The sequence below is a fragment of the Coffea eugenioides genome, chromosome 8 (genome assembly GCF_003713205.1).
Source record: "Coffea eugenioides isolate CCC68of chromosome 8, Ceug_1.0, whole genome shotgun sequence".
NCBI lineage: Eukaryota > Viridiplantae > Streptophyta > Magnoliopsida > Gentianales > Rubiaceae > Coffea > Coffea eugenioides.
Window position 1 is genome coordinate 31,918,555 of NC_040042.1, and position 20,372 is coordinate 31,938,926.

The 20,372-nt window shown below is 37.5% G+C and overlaps 1 protein-coding gene across 1 annotated transcript; it reads right to left on the reverse strand.

Moving 5' to 3' along the window:
* Positions 1-372: 372 nt before the first annotated feature.
* On the reverse strand, positions 373-1,362 carry LOC113780542 (B3 domain-containing protein At3g25182-like). Its single transcript, XM_027326340.1, has one exon. It carries the CDS (start codon positions 1,360-1,362, stop codon positions 373-375), a length of 990 nt encoding a protein of 329 aa, XP_027182141.1.
* Between the last annotated feature and the right edge of the window lie 19,010 nt (positions 1,363-20,372).

The window sequence follows — 20,372 nt, forward strand, 5'->3', positions numbered from 1 at the left end:
TGAATCTTGGGGGCAAAACGATGATTAAATAATTATACTGGAGGCAAAGTGGCAAATTAAGTATACATTTATGGGGATTACTATACTGAGCCCAATTCAAGAACAGTGACAAAAGCAAGGCCAAAATAATCCATTTGTATATTTCATTTGCATCAAACTATTAATTGTATACTTCATTTGCATCAATTTTTTTTTCTAACTCTTTACAAACGAAATTAACATTCTTTGACCAATACAAAAGCAAGAACGAATATGTTTAATTAAAATTAGTGAAGGAAGGCTAATAGACAATACTCTGTCAAACTAAATGTCCTTAATTCACTAGACTCTAATGAAAAACTAGACTAAGTGCAAAATTAGAAAAATTCTTAATCAAACTAAAACTAAAGCAAATCCAAGCTGTAGATCCCCCCTAAATGCCCACAGGTGCACTGTCATTCCTTGTCTCAGTTCATTCTTCTCCACAACCTTAATCCAGTTAGTGATCAATGCAAAGTTGTAACTTATTTTACCATCTTTTTTACCCATCTCCCACCGTCTCAGGTTCATTCTACCTTCATCAAGGGATGGATCAACAAAAATGGCATCAATTCCAAACTTCTGGTTGGGATCCCAAAAACGAGCCTGCTCTTCAGCAGTCAGAAACCCATTCTTGATCTGCCTAAATGGCACCAGCAGCCTACTGAAATGCTTGTTCACATCGGTCTCTGTTAACACCTTTTGAAACACAAATACAATGCTTCCCTCTGAACCCCCAAATTCCAAAATTCTGTTCTTGAATTTCTCTGGAATAGTACTGATAGTTGATGTTGATGGTCCATCAGGATATCTAGGCTTGCTTTTTGCTTTCTTGGAACGTGGCATCTCTATATCTTGATGATCAGTACTATTTTCTTCACTGGGTGATCTCAGTCTCTTCAATTGGGGTTTCTTCATTATATCCCCATATGAGAACAGAACATGATTGCCATCATCTTCTTGATGTTTGCCTTCAAAATCAAACTGGGATATTGCTGAAGGAAGTTCCTCAGACAATAATGTGTGGTTGGAACCAGCCTTCCTTCTGAACGATCTTTTCCCTTTTGTGAAATTGACATCAATTTTACCAGCAAGAAGCTGCAATTTACCGACCACATCTGAACCATTGTCCACTGATGATTCCTCTGTTTCTTTTTCAGCAAGAAGTTTCAAGAAAGTGGAAAGATTTCGCCTGAGTTTCCTTTCTTTTTCCTCCTCCTCCAATCTGATCCTCTCTACTTCTGCAACTGCAACCAAGATATCAAATTTACCCCAGTTCGGGTACAGTTCAATACCCGAATAATCAAGACGGCGTTCATCATCATTACTACTGCTCTTCCCCATCTCTTTATTCAATTCTTCCTTCTTTACTGGAATTGAAAACCCTTTTTCAAGAATCAACAACCAAACTCGAGAACACTTGCTTAATCGAAAAAACAAACACTGAGAATTCAGCTTATCAAGAATAAACTAAATGTTCTTCCTTTCTTTACTGTACTAGTAATTATAAAAGAAGTAACCTTCCTACTAAATGGTAACTGTGATTTGATGTACTTTGGAAAGTGATTCCTTGCGGAATTGGGAAAGAGAGGACCTACTTTCCTAAGTTGGGATTTGGCCAATTAGCCGTTGTAGCGGCTTTTAGTTGCCGCACAAGCTCCGGTTGAACTGACCTATATGTTGGTGGTTTCTTTGAATAAGATTACAATCCAGTTATTGGCTTAAACAATGGCTTACATAAGTTCATATTGTTTTAGTATAGTACTTTACCCTCTAAACTACAATCAGTAGGCATTTTTTTCTTTGTTAATTATCCGTGAAAGATAATATTGATTATTTGGGAAAATCTTTTAATTCCGCGACCCATATAGCCTTTTTTTTTTTGTGGTGATGTATTGTACGCAAAATAAAATCTTGATCGGGAGAAATGAAAGTGATGGAGAAACGTGGTTGAAGTCATAGATGGAACTAAAATATATATCTTGAAGGGAAAATTTTAATATATCCAAACTTAACATACAACTTAAAATATTTTTAAGATTTTTGCCGGGAGGGGGGTGGTGAGAGTTTAAATTTATAAAGAGTGTTTTTGAAAATTTTTAATTTTATAAAGGAGGAAAATTAGAATTTTATAAAACGTGGGGAGCGAGGGTCCTCCCAGTCCCCTAGTTCCATCCCTATTTGAAGTATCTAAAAAAGAAAAGTTTTTCCAAATAGTGCGTATCCAAATACAAATTGTGATACTATAACTCTCGTATAAATCATTAAATCGATTATTCCAATGCTCCACGGTAATCAAAATAGCATATTACACTTAGTCCCCTTTTATGAAAAAAAAAAGTTGCCACTTAACTCTTTTTGGATAAAAGTCAGTCAAGGGAAGTACCTTGGTCTACCAATGGTGATCACCAGAACTAAGGAACAGGTGTTTGGTTTTGTGAAGGATAATTGCCAGAAAAGAATAGACTCCTGGAAAAACAAATTTGTGAGTGCTGCTTGGAAGGAGGTGCTACTTAAGGCAGTGACTATGGCGATGCCCACCTATGCTATGTCATGTTTTAAATTGTCGTCCAAGTTGCGTAAATACATTAGTTCCATGATGGCTAGATTCTGGTGGGGTGAGAAAGATGGAAAAAGCAGTATAGACCAATCAGCCTCTGCTCTACTGTGTACAAAATCATAGCCAAAATTCTCGCTAATAGACTCAAGCAGGTTCTTCACCACTGCATTAGTAAAAATCAGTCTGCCTTCATTCCTGGAATGCAAATTCTTGATAATATCATGCTCTCTCATGAGTTCATTCATTATCTTAATAACAAAAGGCTAGGTAAAGATGGTTTTATGGCTGTGAAATTAGATATGTCTAAGGCTGATGACATAGTTGAATGGAGGTTTTTGGATGCTGTGATGAACAAAATGGGATTCAATGATCGATGGAGGAGGTCGATCATGGAGTGCATGTCAACAGTCAATTACTCTTTCACGATCAATGGCGAAATTAGAGAATATGTGACCCCCCAGAGAGGAATTAGGCAGGGTGATCTGTTGTCACCATACCTGTTTCTCTTATGTTCAGAGGGACTCTCTAGTTTACTCCACACAGCAACGGAGGAGAAAAGGATAATGGGTCTAAAAATCAGTAGACTTGGTCCTACTGTGTCCCATTTATTTTTTGCGGATGACTCGCTGATATTTTGCAAAGCCGACCCAAAGATTGCAACTGAACTGAGAAGGATTCTACAGGTGTATGAAAAGGGTACTGGACAGATGATTAACTTGGAGAAGTCCTCAGTTCTCTTTAGTAGAAATGTGGATCAGCAACTACAACTGGTTACTTCTCAAGCTTTAGGAGACATTCAGATAGTTAACAAAGGGAGATATTTGGGGCTTCCAATGGTAGTTACTCGATCCAAAAATCAGTTATTTAGGTACATTAAGGATAATAAACAGGCTACAAAGGTGGAAAAATAAGTTGTTGAATGCAACTGGGAAAGAGGTAATGCTTAAAGTAGTAGCTCTAGCCTTGCCAACATACACTATGTCATGTTTCAAGATTCCTAAAAGGCTGTGTAAGGATATAAACTCCATAATGGCTAATTATTGGTGGGGAGAGGCAAATGGAAGAAACAAAATGCATTGGAGCTCTTGGAGTACCATTGCACAGGACAGGAAATTTGGAGGACTAGGATTTAAAGATTTAGAGGCCTTTAATATAGCTTTACTAGGCAAGCAAGTGTGGAGATTACTCACTCAACCAAACTTGCTTGTTAGTAAAGTGCTTAAAGCTCGATACTTTCCTAAGGAGTCCATTTTCAACTGCAAGGTTCCTGCAAATGCTTCGTGGATCTGGAAAGGATTGATGGGGACAAGGAAGTTTATGGAGGGAGGAATTCGGAGGAGGATTGGGAATGGGAAAAGTACCAATATATGGGATGATTGCTGGATTCCAGATGCTCATCTTGGCAAGGTGTCTTCAACTAAACCACAGGGAAACGCGCTTCAAAAGGTTCATGACTTAATACATCAGCGAAAATGGAACCGACCCCTGATATTTACGACTTTCAGCAATCAAGATGCAGAAAAAATTTTGAATATCCCCATCAGTTTGGGGGATAGAGAGGATTGTCACTACTGGATCCACGGAACTAATGGCATCTATACTGTGGGGTCAGCATATACGAAGCTAACTCAGGTTAAAATGCACCACAATAACAAAGGTGGAATGGAGGAAGCTAGTACGAGCTGGAGCAACCAAAGCCAAGGAATCTGGACGTATCTGTGGAAGCTCAAAGTTAAGCATAAAGTGAAGATCTTCCTATGGAAATGCCTTAGCCAAGCTCTACCAGTAAGACATTTAATAGCGAGCAGGACAAAACAAGGTGACCCAATCTGCAGAGGGTGCGGTGAGGAGAGTGAAACAATTGAACATGTTTTGTTCCATTGCAGCTATGCCACACAAGTCTGGAGGTTAGCTCCCATCCAATGGGATGCAACTCTGGACCACCAAGGTTGTTTCAAGAAGTGGTGGACCACTGTGACAGAAGCCAAAGCTAGAACAGAAGGAAATCACCACCTATCATTAACAGCCAACATCCTCTGGCACATATGGAAAAGCAGAAATGCAAGAGAGTTTGATGGTAAGCAAAGGCAGCCATGGAAAACGGTTCAGAAAGCTCAGGAAGAGTGGTTTGAATTTAAGGAAGCTAATGACAAATCATCAACACGGAGTACAGAAGAAACAGGAACTCGGCAGTCACAAGCGCAGCTACAAGAACAACGTCACAATTCAGTGACACTGAGGCTAGCAATACAGGTGCGAAAGGTCACTTCTCAACTTGGAATTGGGATCACATGCGCTGGGAATTTTCAACACCAAGCTCAAGGGTGGGCACTACACGACAGAAGCTCAGGAAATCATCTCATTGATGAATTAGAAGCTATCAAATTACTGCTCAGTAAAGCTGCTGTCTACCAGTTCGAAAATATTGAGGTGCAGTTGGACAACAAACGAGTTTTTCATCTCATTCAGCATGCCAAAACGCAGGACATGCGTGTCACAACGCTGCTCGAGGATATTCTCACTTTGAAGGCCTTGTTTCGAATGTGCTCTTTTTGCCTAGTTGATGGAGATAATAATCATTTAAGTAATAGGATTAGCGCTTATGCGTTGAATATCATTCAAGATGAGGAATTTGTGATTCCTTAGTGCCATTGTGCACTGGTTGTACTTAGTTATCGAGCCTTTGCTTGATTTTGTAAAATTTATATTATGATATAAAATCACTTATCGTTTCGGAAAAAAAAAGAGAGAAAGATGGGAAAAGCAAACTGCATTGGTGCTCCTGGAAGAAGTTGACTCAGGATAAGAAGAATGGAGGGTTGGGCTTCAAAGACCTGCAGAGATTTAACAAAGCATTGCTGGGGAAACAGGTGTGGAGGCTCTTAACGAAACCAAATCTATTAGTGAGTAAGGTTCTCAAAGCTAAGTATCACCCCAACGAGTCACTACTTAGAAGCAAAGTACCTAAAACAGCCTCATGGATCTGGCAGAGCATTATGGGAGCAAGAGAGGAGGTGGAAGAAGGTATACGGAGGAAAATAGGAAATGGGAGGAGCACAAGGATATGGGATGACAAATGGATACCTGACACTCCACAAGGGCAGCCAACAACAGTACAGCCACAAAATTGCAACATCAGCACTGTGGACCAGTTGATTTCCAACTTCAGATGGAATAGATCAGTGGTTTTCAGCACCTTCAACAGTGAAGACGCAAGAAAGATACTGAAGATTCCTATAAGCTGGACAGGGAGAGAGGATAGCGATTTTTGGATCCATAGTGGGAGTGGACAATATACTGTGAGATCTGCATACAAGGAAATGACAAACAAGGAAGCTCAGGATACCAGAAGTAGTGGAAGTCTGGATAACCCAGGCGGGAGTTTAGGGGGCAGAATGGGGTGGAAGCATCTGTGGAACTTGAATGTCAAACAAAAGATTAAGGTCTTTATCTGGAAATGCATGAACAATGCGTTACCAGTTAGAGAACTTATCTTTGACAGAACTAAGCTGGGTGATCCTATATGCGCAGGTTGTGGAGAAGAAGAAGAAAAGGTGGAACACTTACTCTTCCATTGTAAGAATGCAGAACAAGTGTGGAACATATCACCTGTACTGTGGGGTGGGATAGCTGACCAAAGGGGATGTTTCAGGAGATGGTGGAGTGCTCTAATAGGAACAAGAGTTAGGCAAGGAGGACTGGAGCACATAAGCCTGACTGCAAATATTCTATGGCAATTGTGGAAAGCGAGAAATGAAAGAGTTTTCAAGGAAAAGAACAAGCAACCTTTACAAGTAATACAGAAAGCTATGCAGGAATGGATGGAACACCGGGAAGCTATGGAAGGAATCAGGAAAGAGAGCATTTCAGAAACTTTTGATGCTTTGGACGAGTCAGAACACAACACAGGTGAGGGGGAGGGCATCGATGTACAAGTATCTATAACTATCAAGAAGGAAAGACAGGTGGTGGGGATTGGAGTGATGGCAAATGGCAGCAATGGCCAGCAAAAAGCTATATGGGCTATGAGAGAGGAGTGCCGGACAATGGCTACTGGACTATGCAGAAGCTTTAAAAATGGCTGTGGCGAAAGCAAGAGCTCAACAGTGGTCTCATATAAAAGTGGGAATCATGGACCAACAGTTGCTAAGACAACCAAGGTCAGGAAGAGCTAAAGATATCAGGTTGTTCGCTCAGGTGGAGGAGATTGATAGACTAAGCTCCATGTTTGTGCAATGCTCTTTTTATCTGATACCAGATGAACAACATGATAGAATTAGACAGATAAGTTCATATGCTACAAGCATCCCATTAGATGAGGAGCGCTAGCTTCCTCCGTATCTGTGTACACGATGTATAGGTGGATTGGGCCTTTGCCCATACTTTGTATTTTACAATGTTTATCAATATAACCTTCTAACGTTTCCCGGAAAAAAAAAACTTAACTCTTTTTGGATGTTTAGGATCAGTACAAAAGTCTACTTGTTAAAGTTAGCGTACAGTTCTCAAAATACATTTTGATTTTGGTATACATTTTTGGATCTTTTTTTCCTACTTTTTTTAAAAATTAAATAAATTATTTTTGAAATTGACGCCTTTTTTCAATAAAATAACTAAAGCTCCCATCGCCTTTACATCTCCATTAATTCAGTAAAGGTGTTACATACAAAAATAACGAAAAATGCTATTGCACTCCTAGTTTTGTTAATCACAATCTCACTATTATTTTAATTATATATTTTTCATTTATTAGACTATATTATAAAATAAATTATGGGAGTGGAAATAATATTTTCCAAAATAAATAATGAATACAAATTTGGTTGAATCTTTTAATAAGTAAAATATGTTGTTCGTTCTTGTAACATTTTTCTTTTGGTTAATGTTAAATTGCCTGCCATACGTAACAATATCTACTTGGCCAGCTTAAAGTCGATAATGATACATGCCGAACTTAACTATATATATATATTTTTTTTGCTTTCCTCTCAAAAACAAAAATATTAGACCTTTGCTTTCATATATTATTTATTGTATGCAAATACGCTTCACTTATTAGTTTTGTTTTTGAGTTAGATACATTGTATATTGGTCAAATCATCATAGCCCTTTTTTATTATAATGTATAAAAATTTCCCATTCAAATAACTAAATTTCCCACCGCCTTTACATCTCCATTAATTCAATAAAAGCTGTTTACATACAAAAATTTATTTTATACTAAAAACTTTTCATATTTATTTCATTTTCATTCACAACAATTCTACGTTCAATTTTACCAGTCCCAACTATAAATAAAGTACGTTATTAGTGTATGGGTGACCCTGCGCGTTGCGCCAGAAAAACTAGCAAATGTAATGCTCGCAGCTTCACATAAAGTGGAACAAAGTACGCATAATTGTTGTTGAGCAATTGTACAAGTTGTTGGGAAGAAGCAATAGGTAGTTGAAATGAGAATTGAAGTCATGTTTTAGGTAAATATTTGAAGTTCCTAACCAGTAGACGCTTTTCAATTTGTATTATATAGTTCCAAAAAACAATTTTATTTGCAATTCTATTTAATTGATAGGTGTCGAGCCTGTACAATAATAAATACCTACTCAAATTGAATACTAACTCTGTATCTAATAGTAAGTAGAGTCGAATCCATAGGGAATGAGAGAATTTAGTTTCTTCAAGAGTTCAGGATATGGGAGATTTTATAAAAATGACAATAAACTATACTACTTGAATATAGTAACTAGCTGAAAATTAAATGGCAAATTATCAAAACTCAATTAATATTGGACATGCTCTAACCATGAAGCAACTTCGGAAATGGTTCTCCTAATCGATCATCGATGCAATAATATTTTCACTTATAAACTGACAAACAGGTTATAACTACCAAACAAGAGATGACAGTCAATTTCTCCTTAAATTATTGATAGCCAAGGTACGACCGTTAGCTATTACCCTAATTGTGAAATAACCCTAAGTACAATCTTAGAGTTCAATTTTTCAATTGATTTAAGAATTAGAAAAATCCTGTTCTAACCAAAAACACGCTACGAGGGTTGTTTCAAATTTGCTCGTATATTTTCCTGATACAAATCCAGTCATGCCAATTACCACTAATTTAAAATAATTAAACAATTACGGATTTAATTACTCTAATTAGTTTTAGATTATTGAATTAATCTAGAATCCAGGCCCTGGATAATCGAATAATACAACAATCGTAAGAAAATAAAGCAGAAAATATACGAATATCAGAAAATAACAAGAATAAGTAAAATCAATTCGATGTCACGATTTAAGTTGAACCAAATCCTCCATTGTTTCTTGACTAGAATTAAAAATTTTGTTCATCCTCGTCAAGAAAATCCCACTTGAAATTGTAGAATCAATTGCCGGAAACATTCTCCACAACTAAGATGAAGAATATCCGATGAAAGGGAAAAAGAAAAGACAAAACGAAGTATCCCTGCATCTTTTGGCCAACAAAAGAAAAAAAAATAGGAAGTCCTAAAAATTAGCTACTAGTCTGCTTTGCCGAAAAGAAAGGAAATTTCCTAATTGACTAATGACTAGTCTCCTATCACTACTAAACAACTACTACTATTTCAATTTGAATTGGTTTAACAAATCCAACTTGTCTGAAAATGAAAGATCAACAATGATCATTTGATTGAACATCCATGGTCCGACTTTCGAGACTTCAACTCTCGAGCTTTCCGGACATGCAAAGCTTAAATTTCCACGTGCCAATGTCGAATAGCAAGTCTAGTAGAAAACCACGCCTTTTAATTCCTTTTTACTCCAAATCTCTGCAACTGCACAAGGTACCAAAACTAAGTAGAATCTACTAATTAACGTAATATTTGGTAGGATAAAAGAGGCAAATAATCATGAAATTAATGATAAAATTCCAACCTATCAATTTCTCTCATACCTAGACTATAATTGTCCTCAAGCATGAGAACAACAAACTGGCACTAACTCCCAACAATGGCTATCACTCCATCTACCAATTTGCCAAAATACCATGAAATCACACATTAAGCATCAATGGCCAAGATCCAAGAAATATCCCTTCGGTTAGCTTCTAAATCACAGACTCCTCCAATTTATGACTAACTAATCTAAGAAGAGAGAATGTTCGATCAACATTTATCAGCAAACGGTTCAACTATTAACTAAAATCTCAACATTGAACCCATGGATCGGCAGGCTAACACAATCACTGCACACTTACACAATTTTCACAACTTTTTTCTCTTTTTTTTTTGGAGAGCTTAGTCTTTAGCCATTCAAACCTTTTGATGTGAACTCTGACATTTGTCATATGAAGGAGTCTGATTACTCAGCTCTCATCGCTATAAGACCACATACTCATAGGTATCACTACATTTTGACGTGAGTATTGACACTTTTGGTGAAAATCCCCGGTTACTAGGTAGTGATAACCAGCGGAATACAGCCAACATTATTCATAACCAGGCAACAAAATAACTCAAGAAATCACATAAAATAACACCAGCCCACTTCATTTCCTCAAATATAGAGAATTAAGATTAATAACTGAAACATGCCAAGCGATTATTCCCCATACCTAAAAAAGTTAACTAAAAATTGTAAAAGTCACAAAATCTTCGACATTCACCAAAGACTTGATACACTATCATCACTAAGACTTGCTAATAGAAAAATTAGAGTCAACCGACCATTGTCAATCCTAGATAATCATAGAAATGCTAACAAATAACAAAAATAAAAGGAAAATATCTAAAAAGAGCAATACCAGTTATACCATAGCTCCCCCTATACCTAAATCTTACATTGTCCTCAATGGGAACCATAAAGCAAAGAAAACAAACAGAACAACGAAACTTTCCTGGACACGTGATGGAGGGTCTCAAGCAATTATGGAATAGGTGGGAATGGCGGTGTGAAGCTAACATGGTGGAAGTAGGCTGCCAAATTCTAGGATATCTGGGCCATCTGATGGGCAATATTAGTCACTCACTCGTCCATATGGTGGACCTGTGCCCAAAAATGTCGCCATCAGAGGACAGCGGTGGAGAAGGCGCAGAAGTAAAAGGTCTAGACGCATCATCGACATCTCTAGAAGCAGAAGAGGGACCTGCACGTGTAGAGGAATGCCGAACTAGTGGTCGAATGGGCCCCAGAAGTATAAATTGAAAGATGCCATCTACCTCCTCTACAACCCCCATTTTTTCAAGACAAATCACATCTAAAATTTTCATGTCACAAGCCAAATGTAAATCAAGGTCCTGAAAATTAAGAACTTCTAAACAAACAGCCAAAATGCATGATATACGACCCAAGAATTAGTGGTTTGGTCTTCTTAGCCAAGACTGTCTTAAACTGTGAAGCTAACCAACAACCCAAATTTACCTTAATATTCTGTTTCATACACCAAATAAAGAAAAATTCGGGTCTAGAAAATGTACCTGACCTATCCTTTTGACCCGAGTAACTACAAGTTAGGAAGCGTTCAACATAATGAGAACTCAGGTCCTTGAGATAAGAACTCTTGGACCTGGTGGGATTGTAACGGTCCCAGTCAGCCGAGATTTCCTGCCAAATCACAGTGTAATGAGAGAAAAATGGCTCTATAAAATCACATACACTCTCAGCATACTCCTTAGACTCAACATACTCTCAATCAATAAACCCAAAGGCCAAATTAAACTCAGTAATGGAGAATCTAAACTCATGACCCATTAAATGAAATCGAATCACATTTGGGGTAGTGACAGTATACCTCGTGGGCAAGTCAAACTCAAAAGTGGCATAAAATTTTCTAACCAGTTCGACAAAAGCAGGACAACGAATTGCATCAAAAGATCTCCACCCTATAGCTGTAAACTTCCACTCAATCTCATCTCGAATACCCAAAACAGTCATGGTGAGAGGGTCATGGGATTTGCAAGGGATAATCCGCCGCTCACAACACACAAAGTATCTTTGTTTATCTACGGCCTTACTGAAATTCAAATGACCCCCAAAGTGTGAGGGTGAAGAAATATGGACACCCTTGTCCCTACCTAGACGTGTCCGTGTACCCGAAGATGACGGATGGTGTGTAGGATCATTCACGGGATTTGTGGGTTAGGGTGTGGTAGTGGACTTAGCCTTAGGGGGTTTAGACTTAGAAGTTGACTTTTGCTTAGCTATTGTGTGCACTAATCGACCCAATCAAGCGATCAACCAATGAACAAAGCAATTAACCAATACTACTCGTTTTACCAATCACCCAAGCTAGGAACCCAACAATGAATCAAATGTCCACCGAAAATATCAATCAAGCAAATAGGAGCTATCAACCATGTCCATAAAATCAGTAGCCAATTCAACAAGTACTGTTGTTGCTCAATTTAACAATTAAATGCGCAATTCGCCCAACCACAAATTCAGCAAAGGCCCAAATAATTTAGCAAATAAAATCAACAGTTAGATGGCATCGAGGACAAGTTCAACCCAACACGAATCAAGTTGCCTTGACAAGGACCTGTAAGCCAACATTCAACACACAACCAGGGTTTTCACCCAATTCTTTTTTTTATGATATCGAATCCCGAATGCAATCAGAAAATATGGAGTTCGCCAATCAAATTATCCCAGAAATATGTAATTTACTCCAAAATTTTAACCACGTAGTTGGAATAATGAAATACCTCCACGTTACTCGACCCAAGATTAGGGATGGCAGGCAAGTGACGGGAACGGAGATGGTCGTGGATGACTAACACAGAGGAAATTAGCGAACGAATGGCAGCGTTCGATAGCCTAAAAGGAGGCCAGCTATACGAACTAGGGTGGCGAGAAACGATGAGGACGACGGCGCTGCATAGCGGTCGGGTCGTTGTGGCCGAGCGGCACTAGCAACGCAGCAATGTGGAAGGCAGTAACATTGAGCAGAGAGAGAGAGACACACACACAGGGCAAGGCAGTGGCGGCGAAATGCAATGAGGAAGACGGCACTGGGCAGCGCGAATTGGAGTGGCGGTGGTGAGGGTTTCGGGTTGTTCAAGAGAGTAGAAAGAAAAGAAAAAAAAGGAAGAAAGAAAGAAAGAAGAAAAGAAAAGAAAAAAAAGAGGAAAGAAAAAAAGAAAAAGAAAGAAGGAAAAAGGAAATAGAAAAGGGTTTCGGGAAAATTTATATTTTTTTAATTAATTAATTTATTTTTATTTAATTTATTATTTTTATTTAATTTTTTTCTTCAATTACCCTTCTCTAGAACAAGACATGGGCACGTCATGATAGTAGAAACCCTTTTGACGATGAAATTGTGGAATTAAAAGTTACCACGTGTCCTCTAGACGTAGGCACATCATGTTAGTCAGTCTGCTCCAAGATCGACGTAGGAACTCTCTAGACAAGTAGGCGTGAGCATGTCATGATGATAGAAACCCTTCTAACGATGGATTAGAGAATTAGCACCTTACCACATGCCCTCTAGATGCGGGCATGTCCTGTAAGAAGGAAGTCTGTTAATCATCACAATGAAGATTTGAACCACCAAACGTTAAAAATCCAAGAGAAATATATTGAAACAGATAATAAAAATTGATGAACAACTGAATAATGAATTGGATTGCCTCCTAATAAGCACCTTTTTTTAACGTCTTTGGCTAGATGTTGTCAATCGCCCTTAATGCTCATGAGTTGGATCGTCAAGGTGCATCATCTCCACCTCTTCCATTAGAAACTCTTCATAATAAAGTTTGAAACAGTGTCCATTGACAACAAACTTCTTCTTGGTCTTTAAACTCTGTATTTCTATTGCACCACAATGAAAAATATTAGTAATTATAAAAGGACTAATCCAACATGAACGTAATTTACCTGAAAATAACTTAAATCTCGATTGGTAGAGAAGAACTTTCTGGCCAACTACAAAGGTCTTTCTAAAAATTTTCTAATCATGAAAAGCTTTACTCTTCTCCTTATAGATTGTCGCGTTCTCATAAGCTTCATTCCAAATTTCTTCTAACTTTTGTAATTCCAACTTCTGATGAACCTCAGCCTCTGCTAGATCCATATTGTACTGCTTTACTGCTCAAAATGCCCTATGTTCAAACTCCAGTGGTAGATGGCATGGCTTCCCAAACACCAACATATAGAGAGACATCCCTATAGGTGTCTTGTATGCAGTCCGATAGGCCCAAAGTGCATCTTCCAACCTTTGACTCCAATCCTTCCTATTGGGGCGCACCATTTTCTCTAAGATAGACTTTATTTTTCTATTTGAGACCTCTGCTTGACCATTCGTCTGTGGATAATATGACGCTAAGACCTTATGAAGGGCACCATACTTTTAGAATAATGCAGCTATCGTTTTGCTACAGAGGTGTGTCCCCCTGTGACTAACAATGGCTCTTGGCATTCCAAAACGTGCAAAAATATTGGATTTGATAAAATATGAAACCACTTTTGAATCATTAGTATAGGTGGCCTTAGCTTCCACCCATTTGAAAATATAATCAATTGCCAGTATTATATAGAGAAAACCAAACGACGTGGGGAAAGGATCCATAAAGTTGATCCCCCAAATATCAAAAATTTCAACAAAGAGCATGGGAGTTTGAGATATCTAATCTCTACGGCAAATGTTATCTATTCTTTGACATTTGTTACGAGACTTACAGAATATGTAGGCATTCTTAAACAGTGAATGACAGTATAACCCACTTTCTAGCACCTTACGAGCCGTTCTCTTTGGTCCAAAATAACCTCCACAAGCAAAAGAGTGACAAAAAGTCAGTATTAAATAAAATTCATTTTCACTTACACACTATCATATGACTTGATCCGCACAATACTTCCATAGGTACTGATCATCTCATAGGACATACTTGGTACCATTTTTCAACTTGTCCCTCTTCGCTTTAGACTAACTTGCAACTAATTTGTCAGTTACTAGGTAATTAACCAAATCAGCATACCAAGACAATTTAGAATTGAGGTTGTTCATCGGGAAAAGTATCTCTCAATGGAATATTCTCCTCTTCAACTGGTATGCAGCTCAGATGGTCAGCTACCAAAATTTTCAATCCTCTTTTATTCCTGATCTCCAGGTTAAACTCTTGAAGAAGCAGTATCCATCTTATTAGCCTTGGTTTCGCATCTTTTTTTGTCAACAAATATCTCAAAGCTGCATGGTCAGAATATACAATGACTTCAGTTCCCAATAAATATGACCTAAATTTCTTTGAAGTAAAGACAACTGCTAAAAGCTCCTTCTCTGCGGTGGAGTAATTCAGCTAAACTCTATTCAAAACCCTTGATGCATACTAGATAACATGCGCCAATTTTTCCACTCTTTGTCCCAATACTGCTTTCACTGCATGGTTACTGGCATCACATATAATTTCGAATGGAAGACTCCAATCTAGGGGTTGAATAATAGGGGGTGAAGTCAAGAATTCTTTCAATTTATCGAACGCCTCCTTGCAATCTTCATTGAACTCAAATGTCACATCCTTCTATATCAGCCTGAACAAATGTGCTCCAATCTTTGAGAAGTTTTTAATAAACCTGCGATAGAAGCCTGCATGTCCAAGAAAAAAACTACTTCCCGCACACTTGCGGGGTAAGATAAAGTAGAAACAATAGCTATCTTAGTTTTATCAACTTCTAGACCCCTGAATGACATTACATGTCCTAGAACTATTCCTTGCTCAATCATAAACTGGCATTTTTTTAGTTGAGCACTAAGTTGGTTTCTATACACCTCCTTAAAATTAGTTTCAAACTGTCAAGATAATTATCGAAACTATCACCATACACGCTAAAATCATCCATAAACACATCTATAATTCTCTCTACATATTTAGAGAAGATACTTACCATGCATATCTGGAAAGTGGCAGAGGCATTACATAACCTGAAGGATATTCATCTATATGCAAAAACTTCAAACGAGCACGTGAAGATGGTTTTCTCCTGATCCTCTAGGGCAATTGCGATCTAGAAGTAACTTAAAAAATCATCCAAAAAATAATAGTAAGCTCAACATGCCAACCGTTCAATCATTTGATCAATAAAAGCGAGAGAAAAATGATCCTTTTCGTGATGGTGTTGAGTTTGCGATAATCTATACACTGCTGCTACCTGGTGGGTTTTCGGACTAGCACCAATGCACCCTCCTGATTAGCTTCTATTGTTACCCCCGCTTTTTTTGAAACTATCTGTACTAGACTTACCTACGAACTATCTGATATAGCATAAATAATCCCTACGTCCAGCAGTTTAAGTATTTCTTTTTTCACTACCTCCATTATAAATGGGTTCAACCTTTTTTGAGTTTATTGGATGGGTTTAGCATCTTCTTCGAGCCTAATTCTATACATACACACAGAAGGGTTGATCCCCTTAATGTTCGTAATGGTCAAATCTATCGCCTACTTGTGGTCTTTAAGAACCCGAATCAACTTATTTTCTTGAGTTGATGACAATTTAGCACAGATGATCACATGAAAGGTCTTCTTGTCACTGAGGTAGGCATACTTTAGATGATCTGGTAAGAGTTTCAACTCTACAACCGGTGTCTGCACAACAAAGGGTAATAATTTTTAGTGAAATTCTAGCATACAAATGGGTGTAAACTCATACCCTATTGTCGTGGTCGGTAGAGATTGTAATGCCTCGACTATATTCTGCAATTCATCGCTTAACTCCATACCATGAGTTGTTGGTAACTCAATGTGCTTGATTAAATCTATCTCTAACTCATCCCTGTCATCAATTTCAAACACTCCCTGTATCACAGGATCAATGACACTCATAGCAAAAAGAGAGTTAAAACTAAAAGTAGAAGGATATTTCATGGCTTCAAATATGTTAAACTGAACAATTTGTCCATCAAATTTCATTGATAGAGTGCCTTTATTGACATCAATTTTTGTTTGAACTGTACTTAAAAAATGTCTACTTAATAGTAAAGGTGATGGATCTGGGGAATGGTCATCATCCATATCGAGGACATAAAAGTCAGATGGAAAAACCAATTCATTAATTTTGACTAAAACATCATCAATTAGTCCATCAGGGTATGTATTCGTTCGGTCAATCAATTGAATTATAATGCCAGTTTCTTTCAACGGTCTTAAATTTAAAAAGTATATATGAATTTTGGCATGACATTAATTAATGCTCCTAAATCTAACATGGCATTTCTAATAAAAGTACTCCCTATCCTACACGGGATAGTAAATATACTTGACTCCCAGCATTTGGGTTGAAGCTTCCTTTGGAGAACTGCTAACATGTTCTACCCCACAACAACTCTTTCATCTCCCTTCAGCCTCCTTCTATTGACGCACAAGTCCTTCAAGAATTTTGCATATCTTGGTACTCATCTGATTGCATCCAACAAGAGAATGTTTATCTCCACCTTATGAAATATCTCTAAAATATCCTTCTCCTTATCTTGCTTCTTTGGCTTCTCCAATCTGCTAGGAAAATGTGGTGGATTAGATCGAAATTTAATCACTGAATTAGGAATTACCTCTGGCTTTGCGCTTCTCATTCCTTCCTCCTCAAGCTCTTTCTCAATCCGATCTTCATTTTTATCCTTCTAAGTCACAAGTTCAGGTCCTTTAACTTCTCTTTCACTCCTCAAAGTCATGGCGTTTACATTCTTTGGGTTCACTTCGGGTTGAAATGGAAATTTTTCTTGACCTTGGGATTCCAAACAGTTGGTCAATATTGCATCTGGCTTATTTGATTCTGTATTTCTTCCATGTTAGAGTCCGTCTTCTACTGATACTACATAGTGGTCGCAGTTAATTGTTTCATCATCTCTTCCAAAGAAGGACTCGAATCGGATGAAGAAGTTTGCGGTCGGGATTGGTACTGTTGCTGGTATCCTTACTGTCTATTTGGCATGAAGTTCTGTTGTCCGTTTCCTCTATAGCTAAGGTTCAGAATCTTCAGATGATCCCTCCAACCTGGGTTGCATGTGTTAGAATATGGAATATACTGCCTTCTTGGCGCGGGTGCGTGACCAGCCCAATTTACCTGCTCAGCATTTTCCTCTTGAACCATTGGACACATGTCCATGGAGTATCCTTCATTGGTACAAATCCCACATGCCCTGACCTGTTGTAAGTGTCCTATAGCCAGTTGCCTAACAAAAGATATTTAATTCAGACAACTGTTGCTGGATAGACAAAGTCTCTGCCTCATTTACTTTACGCGTCTGGATATCTTCTCGTGTACTAAACTGTTGTGAATTCTTGGCCATCCCCTCAATCAGTTCACATGCTTCTCTGGGAGTTTTATTGACTAATGCCCCTCCACTTACAGCATCAATAATGCTCCAATCTCGGAAAAGTAGACCCTCATAGAAGTATTGAATTAGCAACTGCTCACTTATCTAGTGCTGAGAGCATTTGGTGCATAACTTCTAGAATCGCTCCCAATAGACATAAAGAGACTTCCCAGGGTGCTATTTAATGCCACATATATCCTTTCTCAGACTGGCAGCTCTGGATGCAGGGAAATACTTTTCTAAGAATTTCTTCTTCAGTTGTACCCAAGTTGTAATACTACCTGCTGGCAGATAGTACAACCAATCCTTAGCTGCGTCTTTAACGGAAAATGAGAATACACCCATCTTTATTTGTTCTTCAATAATCTCTAGAGGTTTCATACTTGTGCACACTACATCAAACTCTTGCAAGTGTTTGTGGAGCTCCTCACCTGAAAAACCATGAAAAAACGATAAAAGGTGAATTAGACCGGATTTTAACTCAAAAGGAGTATTATCATCTAAATTTAGGAAAGTAATGCATAGTGGTTGCTGATTAAGATCAAGGGCAGCCAACCCACTTAATGTTCGTGCATTCGCCATGGCAGCGTCTTCTTGATCGGAATCACTTGAGGTGGCACCAGAAGAATTTCCTAACTCAAATTTTGAATTAAACTTCTGAGATGCAACAACTGACTGCACCTCTCTGTGTTTTCTGGTCTCCTTCCTTATTTTACGCATAGTCTTCTCTATTTCAGAATCAAAATTTAATTCGGATATACGAGAAGAACGAGGCATAAACCAGAAAAATGCCAAAAAATCAAAAATAAAATGAACTAAAAAGGAGACTAATTAACTAACGCCAGTCCCTGGCAACGGCGCTAAAAATTGATAGGTGTCGAGTCTGTACAATAATAAATACCTGCTCAAATTGAATACTAAATTTGTATCTAGTGGTAAACAGGGTCGAATCCACAAGGATTGAGAGAATTTAGTTTCTTCTAGAGTTCAGGATATGGGAGATTTTATAAAAATGACAATAAATTGTACTACTTGAATATAGTAAATTGCTAAAAATTAAATGGTAATTATCAAAACTTAATTAATATCGGACAAACCCTAGCCAAGAAACAACTTTGAAAATGGTTCTCCTAATCGATCATCGATGCAATAATATTTCCACTTATAAACTGACAAACAAGTTATAACTGCCAAACAAATGATGGCAGTCAATTTCTCGTTAAATTATCGATAGCCAAGGTATGACTGTTAGCTATTACCCTAATTGTGAAATAACCCTAGGTACGATCTTAGATTTCAATTTCCCAATTGCTTTAAGAATTAGAAAAACCCTGTTCTAACCAAACAACACGCTACGAGGGTTGTTTTTAAATTAGCCCGTATAATTCCCCGACACAAATCCAATCATGCCAGTTACCACTAATTTAGAATAATTAAACAATTACGGATTTAATTACTCTAATTGATTTTAGGTTATTGAATTAATCTAGAATCTGGGCCCTGGATAATCGAATAATACAACAACCGCAAGAAAATAAAGCAGGAAATATACGAATACCAGAAAATAATAGGAATAAGTAAAATCAATTCAATCTCATAATTTAAATTGAACCAAGTCGTCTGTTATTCCTTGACTAGAATTAAAGATTTAATTCATCATCATCGAGAAAATCCCACTTCAAATTGTAGAATCAATTGCCGAAAACATTCTCCGCAACTAAGAAGAAGAATATCCGATGAAAAGGAAAAAGAAAAGACAAAACGGAGTATCCTTGTATCTTTTGGCCAACAAAAGAAAAAAAATAGGAAGTCCTAATAATTAGCTAATAGTCTGCTCTGCCAAAAACAAAGGAAATTTCCTAATTGACTAATGACTAGTCTCCTATCACTGCTAAACTACTACTACTATTCAAATTTGAATCGGTTTAACAAATCCATCTTATCCAAAAATGAAAGATCAACAATAATCATCTGATTGAACATCCGTGGTCCGACTGTCGAGACTTCAACTCTCGAGCTTTCCGGACATGCAAAACTTAAACTTCCACGTGCCAATGTCGAACAGCAAGTTCAGCAGAAAACCACGCCTTTTAATTCTTTTTTACTCCAAATCTCTGCAATTGCACAAGGTATAAAAACTAAGTAGAATCTACCAATTAATGTAATATTTGACAGGATAAAAAAGGAAAATAATCATTAAATTAATGACAAAATTGCAACCTATCATTAATAACAGTCACAAAAGCAAGGCCAAAACAATCAATTTAAAAGTTCTGAGAACCCAATATCTAACGATTGATTATATATTTCATCTGCACCAATTTTGTTCTAACTCCTTACAAATGAAATTAACATTCTTTGACCAATACAAAAGCAAGAACGAATATGTTTAATTAAAATTAGTGAAGGAAGACTAATAGACAATCCTCTAAAAAACTGAATATCCTTAATTCACAAGACTCTAATGAACAATTAGACTTAAGTGCAAACTTAGAAATAAACAAATCTTAA